At 31.5% G+C, this 20,742-nt stretch overlaps 1 protein-coding gene and 1 pseudogene across 2 annotated transcripts; both read left to right on the plus strand.

The window, feature by feature from the left end:
• Positions 1–882: 882 nt before the first annotated feature.
• Positions 883–11,067, plus strand: LOC145793673 (disease resistance protein RPM1-like). Its single transcript, XM_082876536.1, has 4 exons — positions 883–1,688; positions 2,124–2,812; positions 2,879–3,263; positions 10,935–11,067. The coding sequence occupies exons 1-4, from the start codon at positions 883–885 to the stop codon at positions 11,065–11,067; spliced, it is 2,013 nt and encodes a 670-aa protein (XP_082732662.1).
• On the plus strand, positions 10,489–20,461 carry LOC145792954 (uncharacterized; annotated as a pseudogene). Its single transcript, XR_014333281.1, has 5 exons — positions 10,489–10,743; positions 13,523–16,490; positions 17,929–18,051; positions 18,218–18,580; positions 19,993–20,461. The product of XR_014333281.1 is annotated as an uncharacterized LOC145792954 (transcript).
• The last annotated feature ends 281 nt before the right edge of the window (positions 20,462–20,742 follow it).

Raw genomic sequence — 20,742 nt, forward strand, 5'->3', positions numbered from 1 at the left:
TATCTATATATTTTTCTCATCATTTTTAGCTCTATAATAATAATATATTAGAGAATTCTAGCTATGACAAGAATAGATATTTCCTTGATCAGAGTCTCACATCTTGAATTTTAGCCTTTTCTAAATCCACAAAGACAAAAATCACTCACAAACATAAAGGTTCTACTCAAATCAAGCAATATATATACAACAAATGAATTACAAAAGCACTGCTATGATGCAAAACAGGAAGAGGAGAAAAGAGAATCTGAAATCTTCATTTTGGTATTATTGCCCAAAATCAAATGCATACTTTTTCCTCTACAAATTGTTATTCAAATCCATGAAATTCTTATTCAAAGTGATGATTTCGGTGTCTCTTTTCTTTTCTTTCGTAGATTCCTACTCATATTCATGATTCAAGCACGATCTAAAGATGAAAAATGATGTTGTATCTCTTTTACACTCAAATATGTATGTTACCATCGATCATTGTTGTGTTCACTTAATTTTTTTTTTTTTCTAAAAAAAAAAAAAAAACTAGAGGGGATAGTCACTTTTAAAAATATATATATATATGTAGGGGCCAGTCTATAATTTGAAAATAAATAAAAACTAAAACTACTATTATAATAAAAGGTTTTATTTATTTATTTATTGCAAGACCTAAAATGTGAATCAAATTTATTCTTTTATCTAACCATTTGGAGGAAAATGTGGCCAAAATAATTAATTTCTCCATGACTGAAGTTTACCACCTCTCTCATAAACTGATAAACAGAGCTATGCACTGAAATGAAACTTCACCATCATCATCATCTAACTTCCTTTCTACATGGACACAATCCACCTGAAGCATAATCATAACTAATAGTTAGGATGTGTTCAGTGCAGGGAGAACTAATGGCAGAAAGAGCAGTGATCTCTGTTATTCAATATTTGGGACCATTGTTAGCCAGTGAAGTAGAGTTGTTGAGGGGTGTTCGGAAGGAAATGGTCAGTATCAAAGCCGAGTTGGAGCGCACACACTCTTTCTTAAAAGATGCAGAATCAAGAGCAGAAACTGGAGATGAAGGTGTGAAAATATGGGTAAAACAAGTAAGGCAAGTTGCTTATCGGATACAAGATGTTATCGATGAACACATTCTCTTGGTCTTGCCAAAACAACCTGGACTATATGGTTCCCTGCATAAAGTCATTCGGACGATCACTAAGCTAAAGCCACGACATGAAATAGCTTCTCAGATCCAAGACATCAAGACTACAATCCGTGAGATCAAGGAAGGAGCTGATCGATATGGATTCAGTACTAGTACTTCCTCAGAACATAGCAGCACCAACAAGGACAACATGTGGCTTGACACTCAACTGGATTCCCTTTTCATAGGGGATGACGAAGTCGTTGGCATTGAATCTCCCAAATATGAACTGATAAGTAGATTGGTTGACCAAAATCAATCACAACGAGCTGTGATTTTGGTGGTTGGCATGGGTGGAATTGGCAAGACCACTCTTGCCAAGAAAGTTTATGACAGCCAAGAAGTGGCTGCACACTTCAATTGCAAAGCGTGGATCACTGTCCCTCAATCATACAAGTCAGAGGAGATCCTCAAAACAATGATACAGCGGCTATCAGGAATTTATGTTCTACCTGATGAGGGAATTGAGTCACTCATTGTCAAGCTAAGAGGATATTTATCCGAAAAGAGGTACGCCATTGTGTTTGATGATGTATGGCAAATTGACTCTTGGGGATCCATAAGACATGCTTTTCCCAAAAATAGCTAAGGCGGTCGGGTGATCATCACCACACGCAGTGAACAGGTTGTAGCATTTTGCAAAGAAACATCAGTGGATCATGTCCATGAACTTCAAGCCCTATCCGAAGAGAAGGCTTGGGAACTCTTTTGCACAAAAGCCTTCCAATTGGACTTTGGGGGTCATTGTCCCCTTGAGTTGGAGAAAATATCACATGAAATTGTAAGAAAGTGTGAAGGTTTGCCACTTGCAATTGTAGCCATAGGCAGTCTCTTGTCCACCAAAAACAAGGGTATATCCGAATGGCAAAAATTCTATGGTAGCATGCACTCTGAATTGGAAAGGAATCCTAAGCTTACAAGCATCAGAAAAATTTTGTTGTTCAGTTTTAATGATCTGCCTCAGTACCTCAAATCTTGTTTCTTGTACTTTGGCATAATGCCAGAAGACTACTCTATCAAAGCTGCGAGACTAATTCGGCTATGGACAGCTGAGGGTTTTGTTGAAGACCAGAAGGGAAAAACAATGGAAGAAGTTGCAGAAGAATACTTGAATGAACTGATCCATAGATACTTAGTTCTAGTGTCATCAACAAAATTTGACAGAAGAGTTCAAAGGTGTCGGGTACATGATGTAGTGCGTGAGATTATTCGCTCCATGTTTGAGGAGTTTAGTTTTTGTCAAATTTTAGAAGAAGAGAATTCAAGTTTCAATGATACAACTGGGCGGCTATCTATGCATATGCGTTATTGCAACATGGATAAGGTTATAGAAAGCATTGGTAAATCCCCAGTTCATTCTGTTTTTCTTTTTCAAGAGGGACAGCTGGCAAAGAAGCCCTTATTGGATACACTAGCTGCAAATTTCAAGCTTTTGAAAGTGCTAGATCTTGAGGATGCTCCTTTGGATCAACTTCATGAAGATGTGGGAAATCTATTTCTTTTGAGATACCTAAGCATAAGGAATACAGCAGTGAAGATAATTCCAAAGTCCATAGGCAAGTTGCAAAACCTACAGACTTTGGATCTGAGACATTCCCCCGTGAGTGAGCTCCCATTTGATATCAGTAGGCTCTGTAAGTTGCAACATCTTCTTGCCTATTCTTATAACTTTGAATCTGAATAATTGGTGGATATTATAGTACTAGTGAAGATACAGGGAGGGATTGGGGGTTTAGAGGAGCTGCAAAGTTTGTGGTATGTGGAGACAAATCATGGCCTAATTAAAGAGCTTGAGAAATTGAGGCAGCTAAGGAAGTTGGGAATTACGAAATTGGAAAGAGAACATGGGAGGGGTCAATGTGCAGCCATTGAGAAGATGAAATACCCTCAGCGTTTGAGTGTATGGGCCTCAAGTGATGATGAGATTTTGGATTTACAGTATATATCATCTCCACCTCTATATCTTCAACGTCTCGGCTTGAATGGACGTTTAGAGAAGTTACCCAACTGGATCCTGAAGCTTGAAAATCTAGTCACATTATATCTATTGGGTTCAGATTTGACCAAGAATGATCCACTAATACTGTGTTTGATTGGGGGATTTGGAGAGGAATTTGTAAAATAAAAAGGAAAAGGTGTGTGAAACTAAGTGAAATATAAATAAATTTTATTCACATTTCACCTAACTTTTTCCTTTCCCTTTCCAAATCCCTTCTCAAATCCCCAACCAAACACGGCGTAAAAGCTCTTCAAGTCTTGCCTAGTTTGGTACGTCTTGTTCTTTGGGATGCATATGATGGGGAGCAGTTATATTTTGAGGTCGGAAGGTTTCAAAAACTTGAGCAACTACGTCTCGTAGGGTTCAAGGGATTGAATTCGGTGATAATAGAGGAAGGAGCATTGCCTCTTCTTAAAGAGCTAACGATTGAGCCTAGCCCGCAACTAAAGGAGGTACCATCTGGCATCCACCACCTCAGAAACCTCAAAACTCTTGAGTTTGGTGGTATGCCAGAAGAATTCATAGATAGAATGGAACCCAAACCCAACCAAGGAAAAGACTATTGGATCGTCGAGCATATCCCTCATGTCGTGCTCTGTTCCCGAATTGGAAAACAAAATTTTATTACTAAAATCGGCAGTCTTCAAGAATATTTCAATCGGAAGGTGAAAAACACAAGGGTTAGGGAAGATAAAAATGAATCTCAAAGTTGAATGCTAGTTCAATTAATTTTCAGGTTTGCAACTGAATTGCTGTGTTTGTTTATTTCAGAGTTAAAAAGAGTTTTTAGGATGCGTTATTTGTCATTTTAAAATTTTGGGTAAATCACAAATATATATTTAAAGGTTAATTAAAATATAAATTATTATTTGTATTTTAAAAAATTATAAATATTTTCTTGTCAAAAGTTTTTTATTTAACAGAATTAATTGAAAAAGTAAAATTTTTAACTGTTCACCTATATAATAATAAAATTACCTAAATTATTAATTGAAATAAAAATTTAATATTATTAAAAAATGTTAATTAACTTAATGATTTATTAATAAAATGACTTATTTGTTATGAAATTAGAAATTTTAAAGGGCATAATGTAATTTCTAGAATTACAAGTAATGATTTATAATTTAAGTGAACCTCAGGGGGTGTGTTTATAATTTAGCCTTTAGTTTTTTATATTTTAATTTTATCATTTTACTTTTTATATTGAAAATTTTGATAACTAAAATGATAAAATCAAAATTTAAGGGACTAAAATAACGAACAATGCCTATCTTAGGGACTAAAAATGTCACATTTTAACATAGATTATCATGCTACTAAGGCTTCTTTTGATCAGAAAAAAATAAATGATAAAAAGTAAAAATGAGTGAAAGAAAAGAAAAGGAAAATAAAACAAAATAAAATTTTTATATGAATTTGATTAGGATAAAAATTTTACAAGAAAATATGAATTTTTATTATAAATGATTACTTTTATAACAAATTTAATTTTTCTTATATTTTCCTTATTACTTCTGTTACTTTCATCCTAAACAAATTTATAAAAAAAAAAAATATGGCTCCAAAATTGCTTTAATTTTTGAAATTAGTTTTGAGTTTTGAATTGTGCTTTGAAAGATAAGGGTAGCATTTGGTTAAGTTTTCAAATCATGATTTGGATAAAAAAAAAAATTTCAAAACTCTTTTTAAATTTCAAGTTTTCAAATCATTTTTTTTTTTTTTTTTGCCAATTCAATTCAATTAAATTCCAGGCTTGACCCCAACTCAACTACAATGTTTATTTATCCTTTTGTCAAAATTTGATGAAAAAAAAAAATCATCTTCAAGACTCCATTTTTAAAAAATTTATCAAATTTTAATTTGATGCAAAAAAAAAAAAAATTTGTTTCTCCCTTGATTTGATGGATATTTTGAGAGAAATTTTATGACCAGATTATGTATTTTTGTGATAAATATTATATATTTCTATGATAAATATTATTTAATTTTTTAGTAGAATTATGCCAATTTGTAGTTCAAAAATTAACTCATACATTTTGTGGTAATGTTACATTTTGTTTATCTAAACATTTTCTAACATATTTTTTTTTTTAACATTACCACAAAAATACCTAGCATTACCACAAAATATGTAATTTTAATTCTGAAACACAAATTGTCGTAACTATACGAAAAAATTACATAACATTTATCACAACCAACACCATCATTTTTAAGGTCGAAATCAAATGCAAAAAAAATATTTTTCTACTGAAACAGCAAAGTCTAAATCACCTATACTTTTAGTACTTATATTGTTCATTGATATATTGCACCTCCTTACATGTAGTATGCGTTTTGTAATTATTAAGTCTTTTGCTGCAAAAACATACAGTTGAAGGAAATTCAATTGCAGAGACATTCAAAATTCAAGTACTCCAAGCTTCTAATCACCTCACGATTAAGCAAATCCCCGTTGATTTTTACTTTCTTTTGGATTGCAAAAAAATAAAAATTGTTATCTTGCTAACATGAACATGTTTATTATGATTTTTTTAATTTTATTTTATTGTTGTTTGGACTTATGTCATTAAGGCCCCGTTTGGAGACTTACCATTTTAGTCAAAAAGTCAAAAAGTTACATTTTTAACCAAAAAGCCAACAACTCATACCAAAAAGTCAAAGATTTTCTTTTCTCTCTACTTTTTGCACATCTTTTCGTAATTAGCCAAAAAGTCATCCCAAACATATAAGTTTTTTTTACCTACTTTTTTAGCCAAATAACCAAAAAGTTACTAAATTAGCCTGTTCCCAAACGAGGCCTAAGACTTATTTCATGATAACCGCAACTATGTAACTCTAATTGAGAAAAACATATGATCATACATTCTTTCTTGAAATGTTTCTGCACTAAGTTCCATTTTGTTCTTTTCTTTCTATTTTTTTTATTCTTTAGAGCTAATGTTATGCGTAAGAAATGTAGTCATCAGGTTTAGACTATCACGTCTAAACCTTTTATTTGGGGAGGAATTATTTCCTCAGAGATCATATGACTTGACAATTTGGGGGCACACTTTGACTATCTTATATGCTGCCTATTCCATGTCTATATCTAAATTAGTGTTGCAAAGTATGTATTCTGTATCACTTTGTTTGATCCTCAAAATTTTCATTTTGTCAATTGTGTATCTAAATATTTTTATTTGAGTCTAATTTATTTAATTCCTGATTATTTGTGTATGGTTGGTTGAACACGCAGTTTAGTAGCTTTATTTAATAATTTAGTCCTCGTTTGGGGAGCAATACTTGGGTTACTTTAACCATATGCGTCCAAAATAGGCCAATTTAGTCAGAAAAAGACAAAATGAAATCACGTGTTGATTTCTCCCAGTTTGATTCCTTTTCTCTCACACCAGCAGCAAAAGAAACCACACCAATTCCCTCCGCTAGGGCATACTTTGTTATGACTATTATGTATAGTTTTGTTATGCTAGTTTTTATATAATTTCAACTTGGAAAAGACAAATATGTTTTTATAATTAAAGAAGAAAATGGTATAACCTCATAATTTCTGAATCATAAATAGTAAATAAATAAAAAGTCACAACCAAACACCACACGAGACATAATCAAATATCTTGTGATAATGTCATACCTAACAAGAAAATTGATCATAACTAAAAAAGAAAATGGCATAACTAAAAGTGCATATGGTATACCCCTTTCAAGAAGGTATATAGTAGAATTTTCCGTTCAATTTTTACAGTTGAATAAATCTATTCTATTATTTAAAGTACAGAACTCATAATAGTTTTAAAATTCTATCTCCACTTTTATTCTTTCTAAGAATATCCTAGTTGTTAACTGTTCAGTATATAACTATTATCAAATTTTAAATTCAACCCATCTTTCTCATTCATCAAATTCACTAACAAATTTAAATGTAAAATTGCCAAGTGTATTATGTTTACACCCACCGCTTGTATGAATACACATGTATACATCTAGAATTAATTATTTTAATTTTTTTTTTTATCTGTCCCGTCTCTAATTCTCTTTTAGGGTATATATATATATTTGGATGCTAGTTTTTGTATAATAGTTTGGTATTATAATTATGATTGTTTTATTGGAGATTTCAATACGGAATTGTATTCACTGTGTTTGGTTTGAGTTTTCTGGATTAAGTTTTTTGAAAATTAACTTTTTTAGTTTTTGTGTTTTTTTGTTTTTAGTGAATATTTTTTAAATTTTAAACATTTTTTTTACTTTTTTAGATGCACATTAGTTAGATGTATCTAAAAAGTAAAAAATTTGTGAAAAAATATTTTAAAAAATTAATAAATACATAAAAATACAAAAAATGTACTGAATTCTTATGTTTTTTTTTTGTATTTTTGGTATTTAGTAAATTTTTAAAAGATTTTTTTTACATTTTTTTTACTTTTTAGGTGTATTTATGTTAGGTGTGTCTAAAAAGTAAAAAAAATTGCTTAAAATATTAAAAAAAAATCAGTAAAAACAAAAAAATACGGAAAATAAGAAAGTAGAATTTTCTAAAAAATGTTTTGGAAAACTGGAAACCAAGCAAGGTGATTAATTTCCTTGAATCAATTTCATAACTGCATCGTTCATATGCGTGCAATCAGTTTTAGCACTTCAAAGAATTTATGATTTTACTAGAACGATTAGTAGAGACAAAGAGGAATATCATATATTCATAAGGCTATTTACTTGTGAAATTATATTTGTTTTTACCAGTAGTACTCAAGAACGATTTATAAATAGTAAAAATAAATTAATTGCACAACCAAATTGGAGATCAATTGATTACTAATTGTTTGGCTACATATTTTGAAAATAATGAATGTACTATTTGATAGTAATAATAATGAGACGATTATGTAAAATTTTATGTATTTACATTTTTGGGGGTAAAAAGTATTACTACGAATGTATTAAAGTTTTCATTTTTTTTTTATTTGAGAATTGAAATTAAAGGTTTTTCTATATTTAAGTCTTAGATATTCTACAAATCTAAAAAGATCATGTAATTATACAAAAGATAAAAAAAAATTATATATAAAAAAAAAACAATTTTTAATGTAATGTATTAAAGTTTTCATTTTTTTTTATTTGAGAATTGAAATTAAAAGTTTTTCTATATAAAATCCAACTTGTACTATATTTAAGTCTTAAAGATATTCTAAAAATCTAAAAAGATCATGTTATTATGCTAAAGATAAAAAAACTTATGTTAAAAAACAATTTTTAATGTAACTCTAATAAAGGCAATGAAACTTATATTTAATGAGAAAACCTAGCTAATTAGAGTACATAATCTGGATTGTTTTGAGTATATCTCATACTTAATTAGAGTACCATTGGATCAAAATTTGGATTGTTTTGAGTATGTTTGATAAGCTGATTTTCTTTTTAAAAAAAATTATGAAAAGATGTGTGAAGAAATAGAGAAATATTGTGACCCAAGTAAACTGATAAACCAATAAACAGCTTAAAAGTTGGGGTTGCCTAATGAGCCCATTAAATTTTAGAAGAAATCATGACAAGTGAAAAAGTTGTGAATATTCATCATTCTTTATTTTAGAGAAATGTAGTTTTATTATTGGTTTTGCACAATGTAATATAGAATAGGGTAAATTACACTATTAATTCTTTTAGTGTTAATTTAATTTTTGTAATTTTAATTTAAATAATTTGATTTTTTATATTTTTAATTTTATTACAATGTAATCATTCTATCACTCATCGTTAGAATTTGAAATGGAAAAAGACTATGTGTAAAATTAGAGAGACCAAAGTAAAATTCAATATAATTTGTTTTTAATTTCACTTTTGTTTCTCTAACTTTGCATGTGATTTTTTTGGGTTCAAAATGTTAACAACGCAGCGCATAATAAAGGGAGCACATTATAACAAAATTAAAAAACAAATTGAATCTATAAGAACCAAAGTGAAGTTTCACTAAAATTGAAATAATAGTATAGTTTACCGTAATAGAATAAATTATTATGCTATGATGCATACCCTTAACCCTTAAAGAGTATGTATTATGTAAATTATGATATTTATGGGATTAATAATTATAATTATAATTAAATTTTTTAGGTTGTGTTTGGTTTATGAATTTGGAAAAAAAATTTAAAAAATTAGGTAAAATATAAATAAAATATACTTATATTTTACATACACTTTTTTCATTTTTTTTTTCTTTTAAATTTATATCCAAATCCATGAATCAAATACAATATTAAAGTCTTAATTAAAAAAAATATTCATAACTAAACACCACTAAGTATATGTATAACTAAACATCTTTGGAATTATAATCAAAATAATATTGTAACAAATCATAACTAATGCCATAGTGTGTATAATCAAATCATAATTAAGTCACAACTAAGATCACAATATATCATAACTAAATATTATAAATATCATAACTAGACGTATGGTACAATTCAAGTGACATTTATTGTGAGATTAAGGTTTTAACCGAACGTTTCTTATCGGTAAGAATTATTAAATGAAAATTTCTTATCGATAAAAGTTTATGAAAATATGGCATAATTAAATTTTTTCTAGTAAGCCTGTTCTGTTTATTGGCCCTGTTTGGTAAGGCTTATTTTCAGCTTATTTCAGTTTTTAACTTAATTTAAACTATTTTAATGTGTTTAGTTCAGCTTAACAATACAGCTTATAGCTTTTTGTAAGTCAAAAATCAACTTATTCTTTGAGTGGTGGAGGAGAAGCTTAATTTATAAGTCAAAAATCAACTTATGTTTACAGTTATAAGCAATAAGCTGTTAAGGTATAAACTATAATCACTTTCTCACAGCTCTACTAAACGGGGCCAATAACTCTTATCAATTAGAGATTTTAATTGTTTAATTTAATTAAAATTTTAAATAACAAGTTATTCCTAAATTTAAACCATTGATTCTTCCGCCTCCGTTTGCCAAGCAAAAAGCCAGGCTTTTTTGGCTAAAATAGCCACAAAAAACAAAATAAGCTATTTTAGCCACAAAAAATAAAACATCAAATCCAACTCATAATCATTACAATCCTCTCTCATAAAAAAAGTCAAAAAAGCCAAAAAGCCAAAAAACCCTTCCCAAATCAGGCTAAAATAGCCCAGGCTAAAATAGCCAAAAAGCCAAAAAGCCAACCCACTTCCCAAACGGAGGCTCAATAAATTTTGAATAAATAATTATAAAATTGTGTAAAAAAAATTATTAATTAAACTTGAGACCCACCAATAACTTACATCAATCACAATCCACCGTACTCCTTCCTATTCCACTCTCACTCACCCAACATGAATTCGTGACCCACCAATAACTTCTCGGTGAGTAGTCTGTTTAGTTCGCCGTACGATGGAGGCACGTCTAGTTCCAAACTTCCAAGTCGTCGCCTCTTTCGAATGAAAACCCTGAAAACTTTGCAATCAAATATCCATCTCATCTCACATCACACCACTCAAATTTAAGTCTCAAAGCTTCACTCCGACAATTCAACTCCAAATCAACCCTCGAAACCCACACACACAGAGCTTCAATTTCAGTAACTCTCTTTCTCTCTCTAAATGTATATATATGATGATGTGTGTATATGAATGCAATTTGTTTTTGAAGATCAACACGACATTTCTGTGATTGGAACCCTAAAATTCAACCAATTCGAGCTGTTTGATCTGCATTTGGTTTAAATTTTCAGAAATTTTGTTCTACTTTTTATTCTTTTTGTCAATTCAGGCTTTGGGCATGGGAAATTAACTGTGCATTACTTTCAGGCAGTGCGAAATTGCTCCAGGGCTTTGGGCATGGGAAATTAACTGTGCATTTCTTTCAGGCAGTGCGCAATTGCTTTGTTCTTGGTCTTTATTAGTTTTAGATCTAGTTTGGTTGCTAAGAGAATGTGAATTTTGAATCACATACTTATGAAGCACCCCTGAGATTATTTTTAAGTAGAAGCAACAGATAGAAAGGTGCTAACAAACAATTTTACTGTCACTGAGCCTTGCATAATCTTTTTGGTTTAATTTCGTTGATATTTAATTTTGTGGGAGCAAATCAATTAATTAAAATGCTTTTAATTTTTAATTTTTAATTTTTTGGTATTTTCATGATGGGTTACATGGGTAACTCAAATTTGTTTATTTCATCATTCTTTTGGTTGTGCTTTTTGGGACAAAATTCAACAATTCCAAAGCAGTGACAAATTTGATTAAAGGATTTGGAGAACACTCACTAACCATTTCTTAATGTTGATTGAATATGCTCAGTAAATGAGATTAAATCTATGTTATACGGATTCTTCAAAATAAATCAAATACCCGTGTCGGAGACCCGACACTTAGACGCGGGTATGAGATATGTGTCGGATGCATTTTATTGGACACTTCTTATATAATTGTATTTAACACTATTATTACATATGTACATATTGTTTGTTGTATAATTGTTATAAATGTCTTTTTGATACTATAAGTTATATATAACACTATTTTATTTCACTTATTTGATTAAAAATATAAAAATATTACATTTTTTTGCCAAGTCAATGTACTCTTGAATTTATGGTTTGATGAGTCCGACCTTTAGATACATACCCACACCCGACACTGATACCCAAGTTCATGTAACGTAGGATTAAACTAAGGTGAACACTGGTCTTGATGACCTAATTTTAATTGATTTGTATAAATATATGAACTTCAGATTTGTTATATGAATTTGATTACCTACTTTGTACCGTGGCTAATCCACATTACATTCAAAATTCTATCTCGTTGCTATTGATGATGTTGAGTTATATAAACGAACTCATGGTTAGGCCAAAGCCAAATGCTTAGTAGTATATTTTACTGTTGTGCTAGATGATTGCATTGTTTCTACATTATATGATTTTTCATCATGGAAATTTTCCCTTTTCAGTCAATTTTTGCATGTCTTTGCTGCTTGTTTAGATGCTTATGAGAAATTGTTTGGTGCTTTGCACAAAATTAACTGGCCAGTGGTTGACATAGGCAACTCTGGTTTAATTTAATGTTATTTACAGTTATCTTTTCATTGATGTTGTCGTATCCCAATTATATTTATCTGAAATTAGGAGCCACTCTTCTATTAATCTTGATTTACAAATTGTTATTTTAATCATATTAGTTAAAAAAAATTACATTATGTACAATAGTTTTCATTTTTCATTTCCTTTTTTGGTAAAGATTTCATAACTGTTAATGTTGAGTGTCATTGGATGGGCAAACCCAAATGGACGATGGTGTTGGGAGAATAGAAACTTCTGCAGGAGGGGAACTCAGTTCATGTGAATCTGATAGAAATCAAGAACCATAAGAGTGGATGCTATTTGAGTCAGAAGAAGCTGCAAGAACATTCTATGATGAATATGCCACTCATGTAGGATTTGAAACTCGTGTTTTATCTTCCCAAGAGTTAAAGTGTGATGGGTCAATTATTTCACATGGACTTGGACGTCGAGCTAGTCCTGATAATAAAAAATTAGAGAGAGTTACACTTCAAAAGTGAGACAGGCAACGAGAAGGTTGTACGGCAATGATTTTAGTGAAAAAAGAGAAGCCTAGAAGGTGGGTTGTCAGAAAATTTGTGAGGGACCACAATCGTCCTTGGTTGTTTCATTGCCAAATAGACACCTTTTGTAACTAAATTGAAATGTTTGCCCCACATAAAGTTTTTAATGTTTAGTTCAATAGTAAAATCTTGGCCTAATAACCTTGAGGTTATGGGTTCAAGTCTCGTGCAACCACTTTGTGCACTATGCCAAAGATTAGGTGTGTACCCAATTTTTCCCTCTCAAACACATATTAATGCGTACTAATTGCACATTTTTTTTTAATTCTTTTGACTATTGTTTGTTTCAAGGTGAAATTTTCAGTAAATAATTATTGTGTGTAGAGTTTAGCTTTATCCTTTCCTTTTCCTTTTCCTTTTTTTTTTTCCTTCTTTTTTTCTTTTTCAATTTAAGATAAATTGATATGCTATCCTCTTATTTAGTATGTTTTCTGTCCAATTCTTGTCCATGTCATGATGTACAAGATTCATCTGGTTTTTGGTCCACAAGTGACAGGGTTTGATGAACCAAATATGCATCTTTTCTACATTTTTAACCAGAACTTTGACTTCTACAAAAACAGGAAAGAAATATTTCAATTGAAAGGAAGGAATGTTAGATGGAAGATCACATAATCAACCTAAAATGCAAAGTAAAAAGAGATTGTAGAGATTTAGAACCCATGCAAACTTCTATACAAAGTTGGTGTTATATATTTGTTGTTCTCTTATGGATCTAGCCTCTATTTTTGCAGGAATTGTCCTTTGTCTTTAAACAATTGAGGACCTATAGATAAATTAGTGATTTCAAGGGGAAGACCAGCAGAAGTCACAACGTTAAGAATCATAGGTGTTGGGTCGTAATGGGCTGATTTTCGAGCCTAATTTATTTTCCTTAACTTGAGAACAGTACAGATGTTTAGTCTTAAGTTCTCCCTGATGGGATCGGGGATCCCATCCAAAATGTCTAGAAATCACTTACAAACAACATATACACACAAAAGAAAACACAAAATTTAACGTGGTTCAGCTCAATATCTACATCCACGGGAGAGTAATCAAATTTCACTATATATGAAGAGATTACAATAGCGGAGGAGGAACACCCATCCTTACTCAACTCACACACAACTCCCCCTCTCACACAAAGGGAGCAACCTCTCCCACACAGAGGGCTAATATCTCTTCACTCTCTCATTTTGCTCTCTCGGTTCCTCACTTTTTGTTGCATTCCAACTCTCCCCATTGATGGCAGCTACCAACACAACCACCCTATAATAGGATAGCTTGGCTGAAAATCTCCGGCCCAAATCTACAGCCTCCATTCTTGACTTCTAAGGCTTCCTTCACATGGTCACAACTCCTCACATGGAGTAGAAACCAACACTCCCTAGTCTCAACATAAAATTGTAAGAATGAAAATAAATGTACTAACCCTTTTTTTGTTAAGAAATCAGTTTTTGTTTGATCATCGGATTGCCCGAAGACAACCATCCATCTGATTGAACTTGACAACTCATTGGAGGAGGGTGCAAAAAGACATGATTAATAGTATAAGAGCCAACCGTTTGCCTACAATGTCATCATTTTTTTTTTTAAGAGAATAATTTTTAAAATTTTAAAATACATTTAATATTTATTTTTTCAGAAAAATGTAAAAAATAAAACCTTGCTTTTTTGGGTTCATGTTTTAGTTCTGTAAAATTCAAATTGAAAGGGACTGAACCGAATCAGTTTAATAACTCTTTCAATCCCAGTTGTCGATGCATATTATTGGGAGCTAATCTTAACCGTGCATGCGTCAGTCATCACATCGCATTACTCCCTCCCTCTTTCATGCCTCTCTTTCGCTACTTGAAAGAAACCCATAAATTTTTAAACTCTAATTTCTTGAAAAACCACCTTGTTTGGTGTTGATTGATTTTCTGAAAATTGTACTTTTATTTTTTTATATTTTTTGTTTTTAGTAAATATTTTTAATATTTTAAACAATTTTTTTACTGCACCTAATACAAATATACTTAAAAATATAATATTGTGAAACAAAATCTTTAAAAAATTTACTAAATATCAAATATATATATATATATATATAAATTTAGTATATTTTCATGTATTTATTAATTTTTTAAAATATTTTATCACAGATATTTTATTTGTTTTATTTTTAGGTAGGCATGTCTAAAAAGTAAAACAATTACTTAAAATATTAAAAAAATTCACTATTCAATTTCAGACAATAAAAAAATAAATAGAAAAGCCATAATTATTTGAAACCCCACGCCCAAATTTTTCCCTAAAATTTACCCTGACTTGTCCACGAGCAGACTTGTCCGCATGAGCATATATTAAGCAAAAATCAGTGCGTCATTGTTCCTAGATTTTTTTTAAAATTTTTTTTTTTTTTTAGATAGGATTGTTTCTAAATGTTGTTCATGTTTTGTTTTGATACAACTGTTGATATTTGTTTTGTTTTTTTGGTAAGGTTGTATTGTAGCAATAGTTTTCATTGTCCATTGAAAAAACACAACCAGACCAAGTCAATCAATTAGGTGGGAATAATGAAAACCAAAACCTTCCATCAGGTGGGAATGAAGTAGCACTTGGACTGAACTGATTTCACCCCTAAATTCCCTTTTAATATTTAATTTGCTGTTTTTGGTTAATTATTTTTGTTTAGAATGGGACTTTTCTTTTCTTTTTTTCTTTTTTGTTTTTTCATTTCAAGCCAAAGCACCTGTGGCTCATAATTATAAAAATGCAATTGTCACATGATTCTGGATGGGCTTTATTTATAAAAATTCTGTTTTACAAATCAATTTCCTTTTAAAATTAGCTTGTTCACAAATTAGATAAAAATAAATTAAAAAAAGAAGAAGAAGAAGAAAATGGCTGATAAGTTTTCTTTAGCTGCTGGCAGTTGCAGTTTACCATGTACGGAAGTAGATGAACAACAGTCTTTAATTAGAAGAGGAAAAGAAAATAAATAATTCTTAATCTAATTGAAGAAGTTAGATTTGGAATCATCTCTTGGAGACAAGTTCAGGATAATCATGTATTCCTGTTGTCTTCCCAAATAATAGGAATATATAATTTCAGTTGAAATTATCAACCTAATTTGAAGACGTTGGATTTGAGTCAGGCATATTAATATTATTCTTAAAGATGAAGAAGATGATAGCTCTATCTAGGGTCAACCAACAGGATTGGTGTTGGGGTTGTGACCCTTGATGGCTCAATTTTATCAAACCCAAGACACACACACCTATGTTACCCCAACAGGGCAGGGATTTCTTCCCCAAGAAACTGCCCAACACCATCTCCAACACATCCTGCCGACCGCTTATCAAATCTGCCTTCAAGACTGCGCAGATAACTGCAAATGACATCGACTGTCCTTGTTACACTAGAGGACCAGGCATGGGTGCACCATTACAGGTTGCTGCTGTTGTTGTTCGGGTTCTTTCACAGCTTTGGAAGAAACTCATTGTTGCGGTAAAGCATTGTGTTGCTCATATTGACACAGGAAGGGTTGTCACTGGAGCAGATGACCCTATTGTGCTATATGTAAGTGGTGGTAACACACAGATGATTGCATATAGCGAGGGGCGGTATCGGATTTTTGGTGAGACTATAGATATTGCTGTTGGGAATTGCTTGGACCGGTTTGCGAGGGTTCTAACTCTGTCTAATGATCCAAACCCTAGGTACAACATTAAGCAGGTATGCAATTGGAAGCAAGTTTCCTTAACATATATCAGTGGTAAATTCACACAGAGACTGTCCATTAATAGTCATATCTTTTATAGTTTATTGTGTTGAAATGTCTTCAAACTTGAGGAAGACCAAAAAAAAAAAAAAAAAGTTGAGCTGCTATTTGGCGTTTTGCTTGTTTAACTATAGAAGTTTGCAAGTTTTTTTATTTATTATTATTTTTTTAATATTGTCTGTTCTCTGTTGATTGTTTGAGAAAACTTTATTTCTTACTATGATTCAGTTTTGCATTGTGCTTGAGATCAATACTTGTCTAGCCTGCACTGTACTGGAATAAATTGTGGTTATGGCTTGCTAGTTTCTGATCTTCCAATGTTGTATAGCTCGATTTTGGTATCCTCTCCCCCTTGCCTTCTCAAAAGACAAAAGACACACAAAGACAACTGCAAATGAGGCTTTGAGACTCGTTGATAATTTTCTTAATCTTTAAAGAAGATATTTTATTATGTACCTTTTTATGAACTTTTTTGAAGGTAGGAATTTGGTGGTTGTTAGGCCATTGTAGTGAGCTATATAACACCTTTGTCTTCATTTGTAAGAGAAAATGATTAAACAAGCAGTTAGTAATCTTTACTTCTTTTTCTTTCCTTCTTGCTTAACCAAACAGATAAAGGGTGAGGTGATTTTTCCTTTCCCTCCCTTTCTTTTCTATCCTCCATACACAATCCTTCCTCTCAGTTTTCTGCTAAAAGAATAAGTGGAAGGCCAAAATGAACATCAGCTGGGCCTATGATAAAGAAATAGTTGCCAAGGATTTATGAGATATGCCTTTAGATGGAGTTGATTGAAGGCTAAAGATGAAATCTACCTTAAAGGGTTTCAATGCTGGCTTTGTTGAGTTGTGTTTTATTATTGAATTATTATATACTATTTTCAGTGTTGTCAGTGAGCAGTAGATATTGGTGAATTTAGTGCAAGGTTAGGTACTTGCATTTTAAGTTCTTGTTCAACAAAGCTAATAGATGCTTTATATGTGGGTTTTGACTTTGTCAGATTTAACTTTCACCAATATATTTAGTCTTACCTTTATCTTTTTTGATTAGTTCTTATTATTTTTAAAGAAATATGTTTAACTACATTTTTTATTATATCTTCATATCTTTGTTTTTGTTTTTCTATATTTTAACACAGCTCTGAATTGATAATACATGATTGATGTGTAAGTTTATATGTTTTGGGGTAAGTTTAGATTATATCTATGAGATTTGTTACACATTTCATCACCGCTCATTTATAAAGATTCTCTCTGGAACCTTGGTTTACTTTTATACTTAACTTTCATTCTGGAGATATTCTTAAAATTTCTCATATAGCCTTCAGAATGTTCTTGAAATGATGCAATGAAGAAATGCTTTCTGCTTGACTTATCTTTTTTTCCTTTCTTCAGCAGCTTGTTGTCAAAGGAATGGATGTTTCGTTTAGTGAAATATTGAGTTACCTTGAAGCCACTGCTGAGGAAAAGCTAAAAAATAATGAATGCACCCCTGTAGATTTATGATATTCTCTTCAGGTAATCATTTGGAATGCTTCCAATTTTTAATAATACATACTTTGTGGTGATAAAAAGTTTAGTTGGTAATTTGGTATAGCTGTTTTTTGTAAATTGCAAGTGTATGTTGAATATTTACGTGATCTAATTGTGGCTCAATTTCCACATACAATTTAAATTGTTTTAGGAAACTATGTTTCCGATGCTTGTGGAGATTACAGAACGGGCAATGGCACACTGTGACAAGAAAGATGTTCTTATTGTTGGTGGTGTGGGCTGCAATGAGTGCTTGCAAGAGATGATGAGAATCATGTGCTCCAAGAGGGGTGGAAAGTTGTTTGCAACTGATGACAGGTACTGAATTGACAATGGGGCAATGACTGCGTATACTGGTCTCCTAGCTTATGCTAATGGGTTGTCAACTCTGCTGGAGGAATCAACATTCACACAACGGTTTAGAACTGATGAAGTGCTGGCAATCTGGATAGAGTAAAAGGAATTGTCTGATGGTCTCATGGAAAAAAGTGTCTAATTACCTATATGTTTCGAGGTATGTGTTCTCTATTTTTTCCCCTTGTTTTTTCAGTAAGATCATGGATAGCTTCCTATTTTAATAGATGGCATGAGGCCCTTCAGGAAATGATAAAACTGACAAGCTGTGGACAATCAATGGCCAATTTAAAAATGTCTTGTAATTTGGTTTTTCTACCTGTCTGCATGGAAGCACAACTGTGTAGTGGAAATCAAGTGTGGATCAGAAAAGAAAATTGACTTTGTAGAGCTAGATGTTTATATATATATGTGTGTGTATATTTGTTTTAAACCAGATATGAAATTGGTAATCAGCTTCTTGCAATGTTTATCAGATTGTAAGCCGACAATGCCTTACAGGAGCATGAATTTGGGAACCAGGAAGTTTTAGACTTCATTTTCAGAAGTGCTTGGGTTTTCATGTTAGGAAGTTTGGGACTTATAGGAAGGTTTCAAACCATATATATAGTTATTTACAAGAGGGTTATTTTGTAAACAATATGTTTCTGTGTATCAGTATTCATTACTCATCGAAATGTTTTTGGGGACCCATCAAAGTGTGAAGCCAAAAAATGTAATGAGAAAGTAGTTGAAATCTCGAGGAATTTTTTTGATAATGTGATATAAATATTTGTAATGAAACTAAAAAGGGAATAAGTTGTTAGGTAGTAGCATTTATACAACATCACCCAGTCTCCCTCAACTTGTAATTATGCCAATAGGTCCAATTTTAATTTTTTTTAGTATTATATTTTGAGTCTGTGAATCCTCTTGTTATTTAGGTGTTTCCTTTCCTTACTCTATTTCTCTATTATTCTTGTCCCGTTTGTTTCGTATTTTTAATTTAAACCATGAACTTACGAGTAATGAGTAGAGAGGTCACAACCACTTGGTTGGGTAACCCCTTCCCATCTTGAATTGTAGACCTGAACTAGGTTCTCTAGTGACGACGGGACTAGGTATTGCTTGGAGTCATTTTGTGGATATGGTTTCTTAGTTCTTCGAATCAAGTGGAAACTCCTCATTTCAAACAATCCTACTATGTATTATGTGACCTTGTGGGATATCAGTTTATCCATTTGGATTCCCAATGGGTTTCGAAATAAAAGGAAATTCGTTGGCACGTTGCCTCAGATATTTTTGGTCATGTAATGCATGTTAGTGGTGGAGTGGGCTTTCATAGGCTCAAGAAGTTTGGTGCTTGTGAGCCTTACTGAGAGTCATATACTCTTGACCCTATATACCGAAAAATTTGGCTTGCTTACAAGAACAAATGGTCTAGGGTAATTGCTGATTTAGAATGTGGGTACAAGAATTTGTTATTCTAGTTTTGGTTTTTAATTTTCTTGGTGGTTTGTCATTTATCTTCATTTATTTATATATATTTTACATCATATTATTTTGGCTAAAAAAGATTTATTATATTCTTAGGGCATGCAAATATAGGGTGGTTATTGGAAGGGAACAATTTGCCAAGTAGCAAAGATTGATGGAGATCTGTTGTGAGCTCTCACTATGAGAAAAGTTGTGTTTTCAATTGGTGAAATACTAAATACGTGTGTTTCCAAGGAGTTGAATAGTTTTTCCCTTTAAAGACATTAGTGGAGAAAAAAGAAGTGTAACATTGATTGGAGAACAACTTACACCATTAGTTCCAATTATATGTGTATATTTATAAACTTGAGTACTGTTTATCTTGTTAGGTAAAACATGTCTGTTGAACAGTGGCCAAAGATCAAGCTTTTGAATTGAAATATGCTGATCTACTGGCTCTTGTTGGATTGGCATATTTATTTGAAAGTAACTCAGATAAGTGTAGATTGTATGACTTTAAACTAATTATTGGATTGGTAAGACTTCGAATTAAAAGCAAGGGACAAAAGTAAAGCGCTATTTGGCATGCTGCGGACTTTAAATTTTGTAGGCACCTTTTTTTTTTTGTGGTGCACAATTACGTGAAATGTATAGTGGCAGGTGTTATGACTGGCTCGGGGAAGGTGAGTTTGCTTTTTTCCCTTCAAATGTAAGACTTTGGAGACTGACTTCCTTGATGAATCTTTTCTCATATTATTTACTTAATACACATTTTAACAGCTTCATTGGATTTCCTACCCATTCTCTGATTTAATAAAAACTAAGTCATTTTTTTTTTTTTCTCATCTTGCGAAATCAATAAATTAA

This window comes from Camellia sinensis, chromosome 6 (genome assembly GCF_055761805.1).
Source record: "Camellia sinensis isolate YWXY chromosome 6, ASM5576180v1, whole genome shotgun sequence".
Classification (NCBI taxonomy): domain Eukaryota; kingdom Viridiplantae; phylum Streptophyta; class Magnoliopsida; order Ericales; family Theaceae; genus Camellia; species Camellia sinensis.

What these genes read in the sequence shown, in the direction of transcription:
- LOC145793673 (XM_082876536.1), top strand. Translation starts at nt 883, where the DNA reads ATGGCAGAAAGAGCAGTGATCTCTGTTATTCAATATTTGGGACCATTG. An exon ending in ATTTGATATCAGTAGGCTCT is followed by an intron (nt 2,813 to 2,878) that starts GTAAGTTGCAAC and finishes TGGATATTATAG; the next exon opens with TACTAGTGAAGATACAGGGA. An exon ending in AAGAATGATCCACTAATACT is followed by an intron (nt 3,264 to 10,934) that starts GTGTTTGATTGG and finishes TTGTCAATTCAG; the next exon opens with GCTTTGGGCATGGGAAATTA.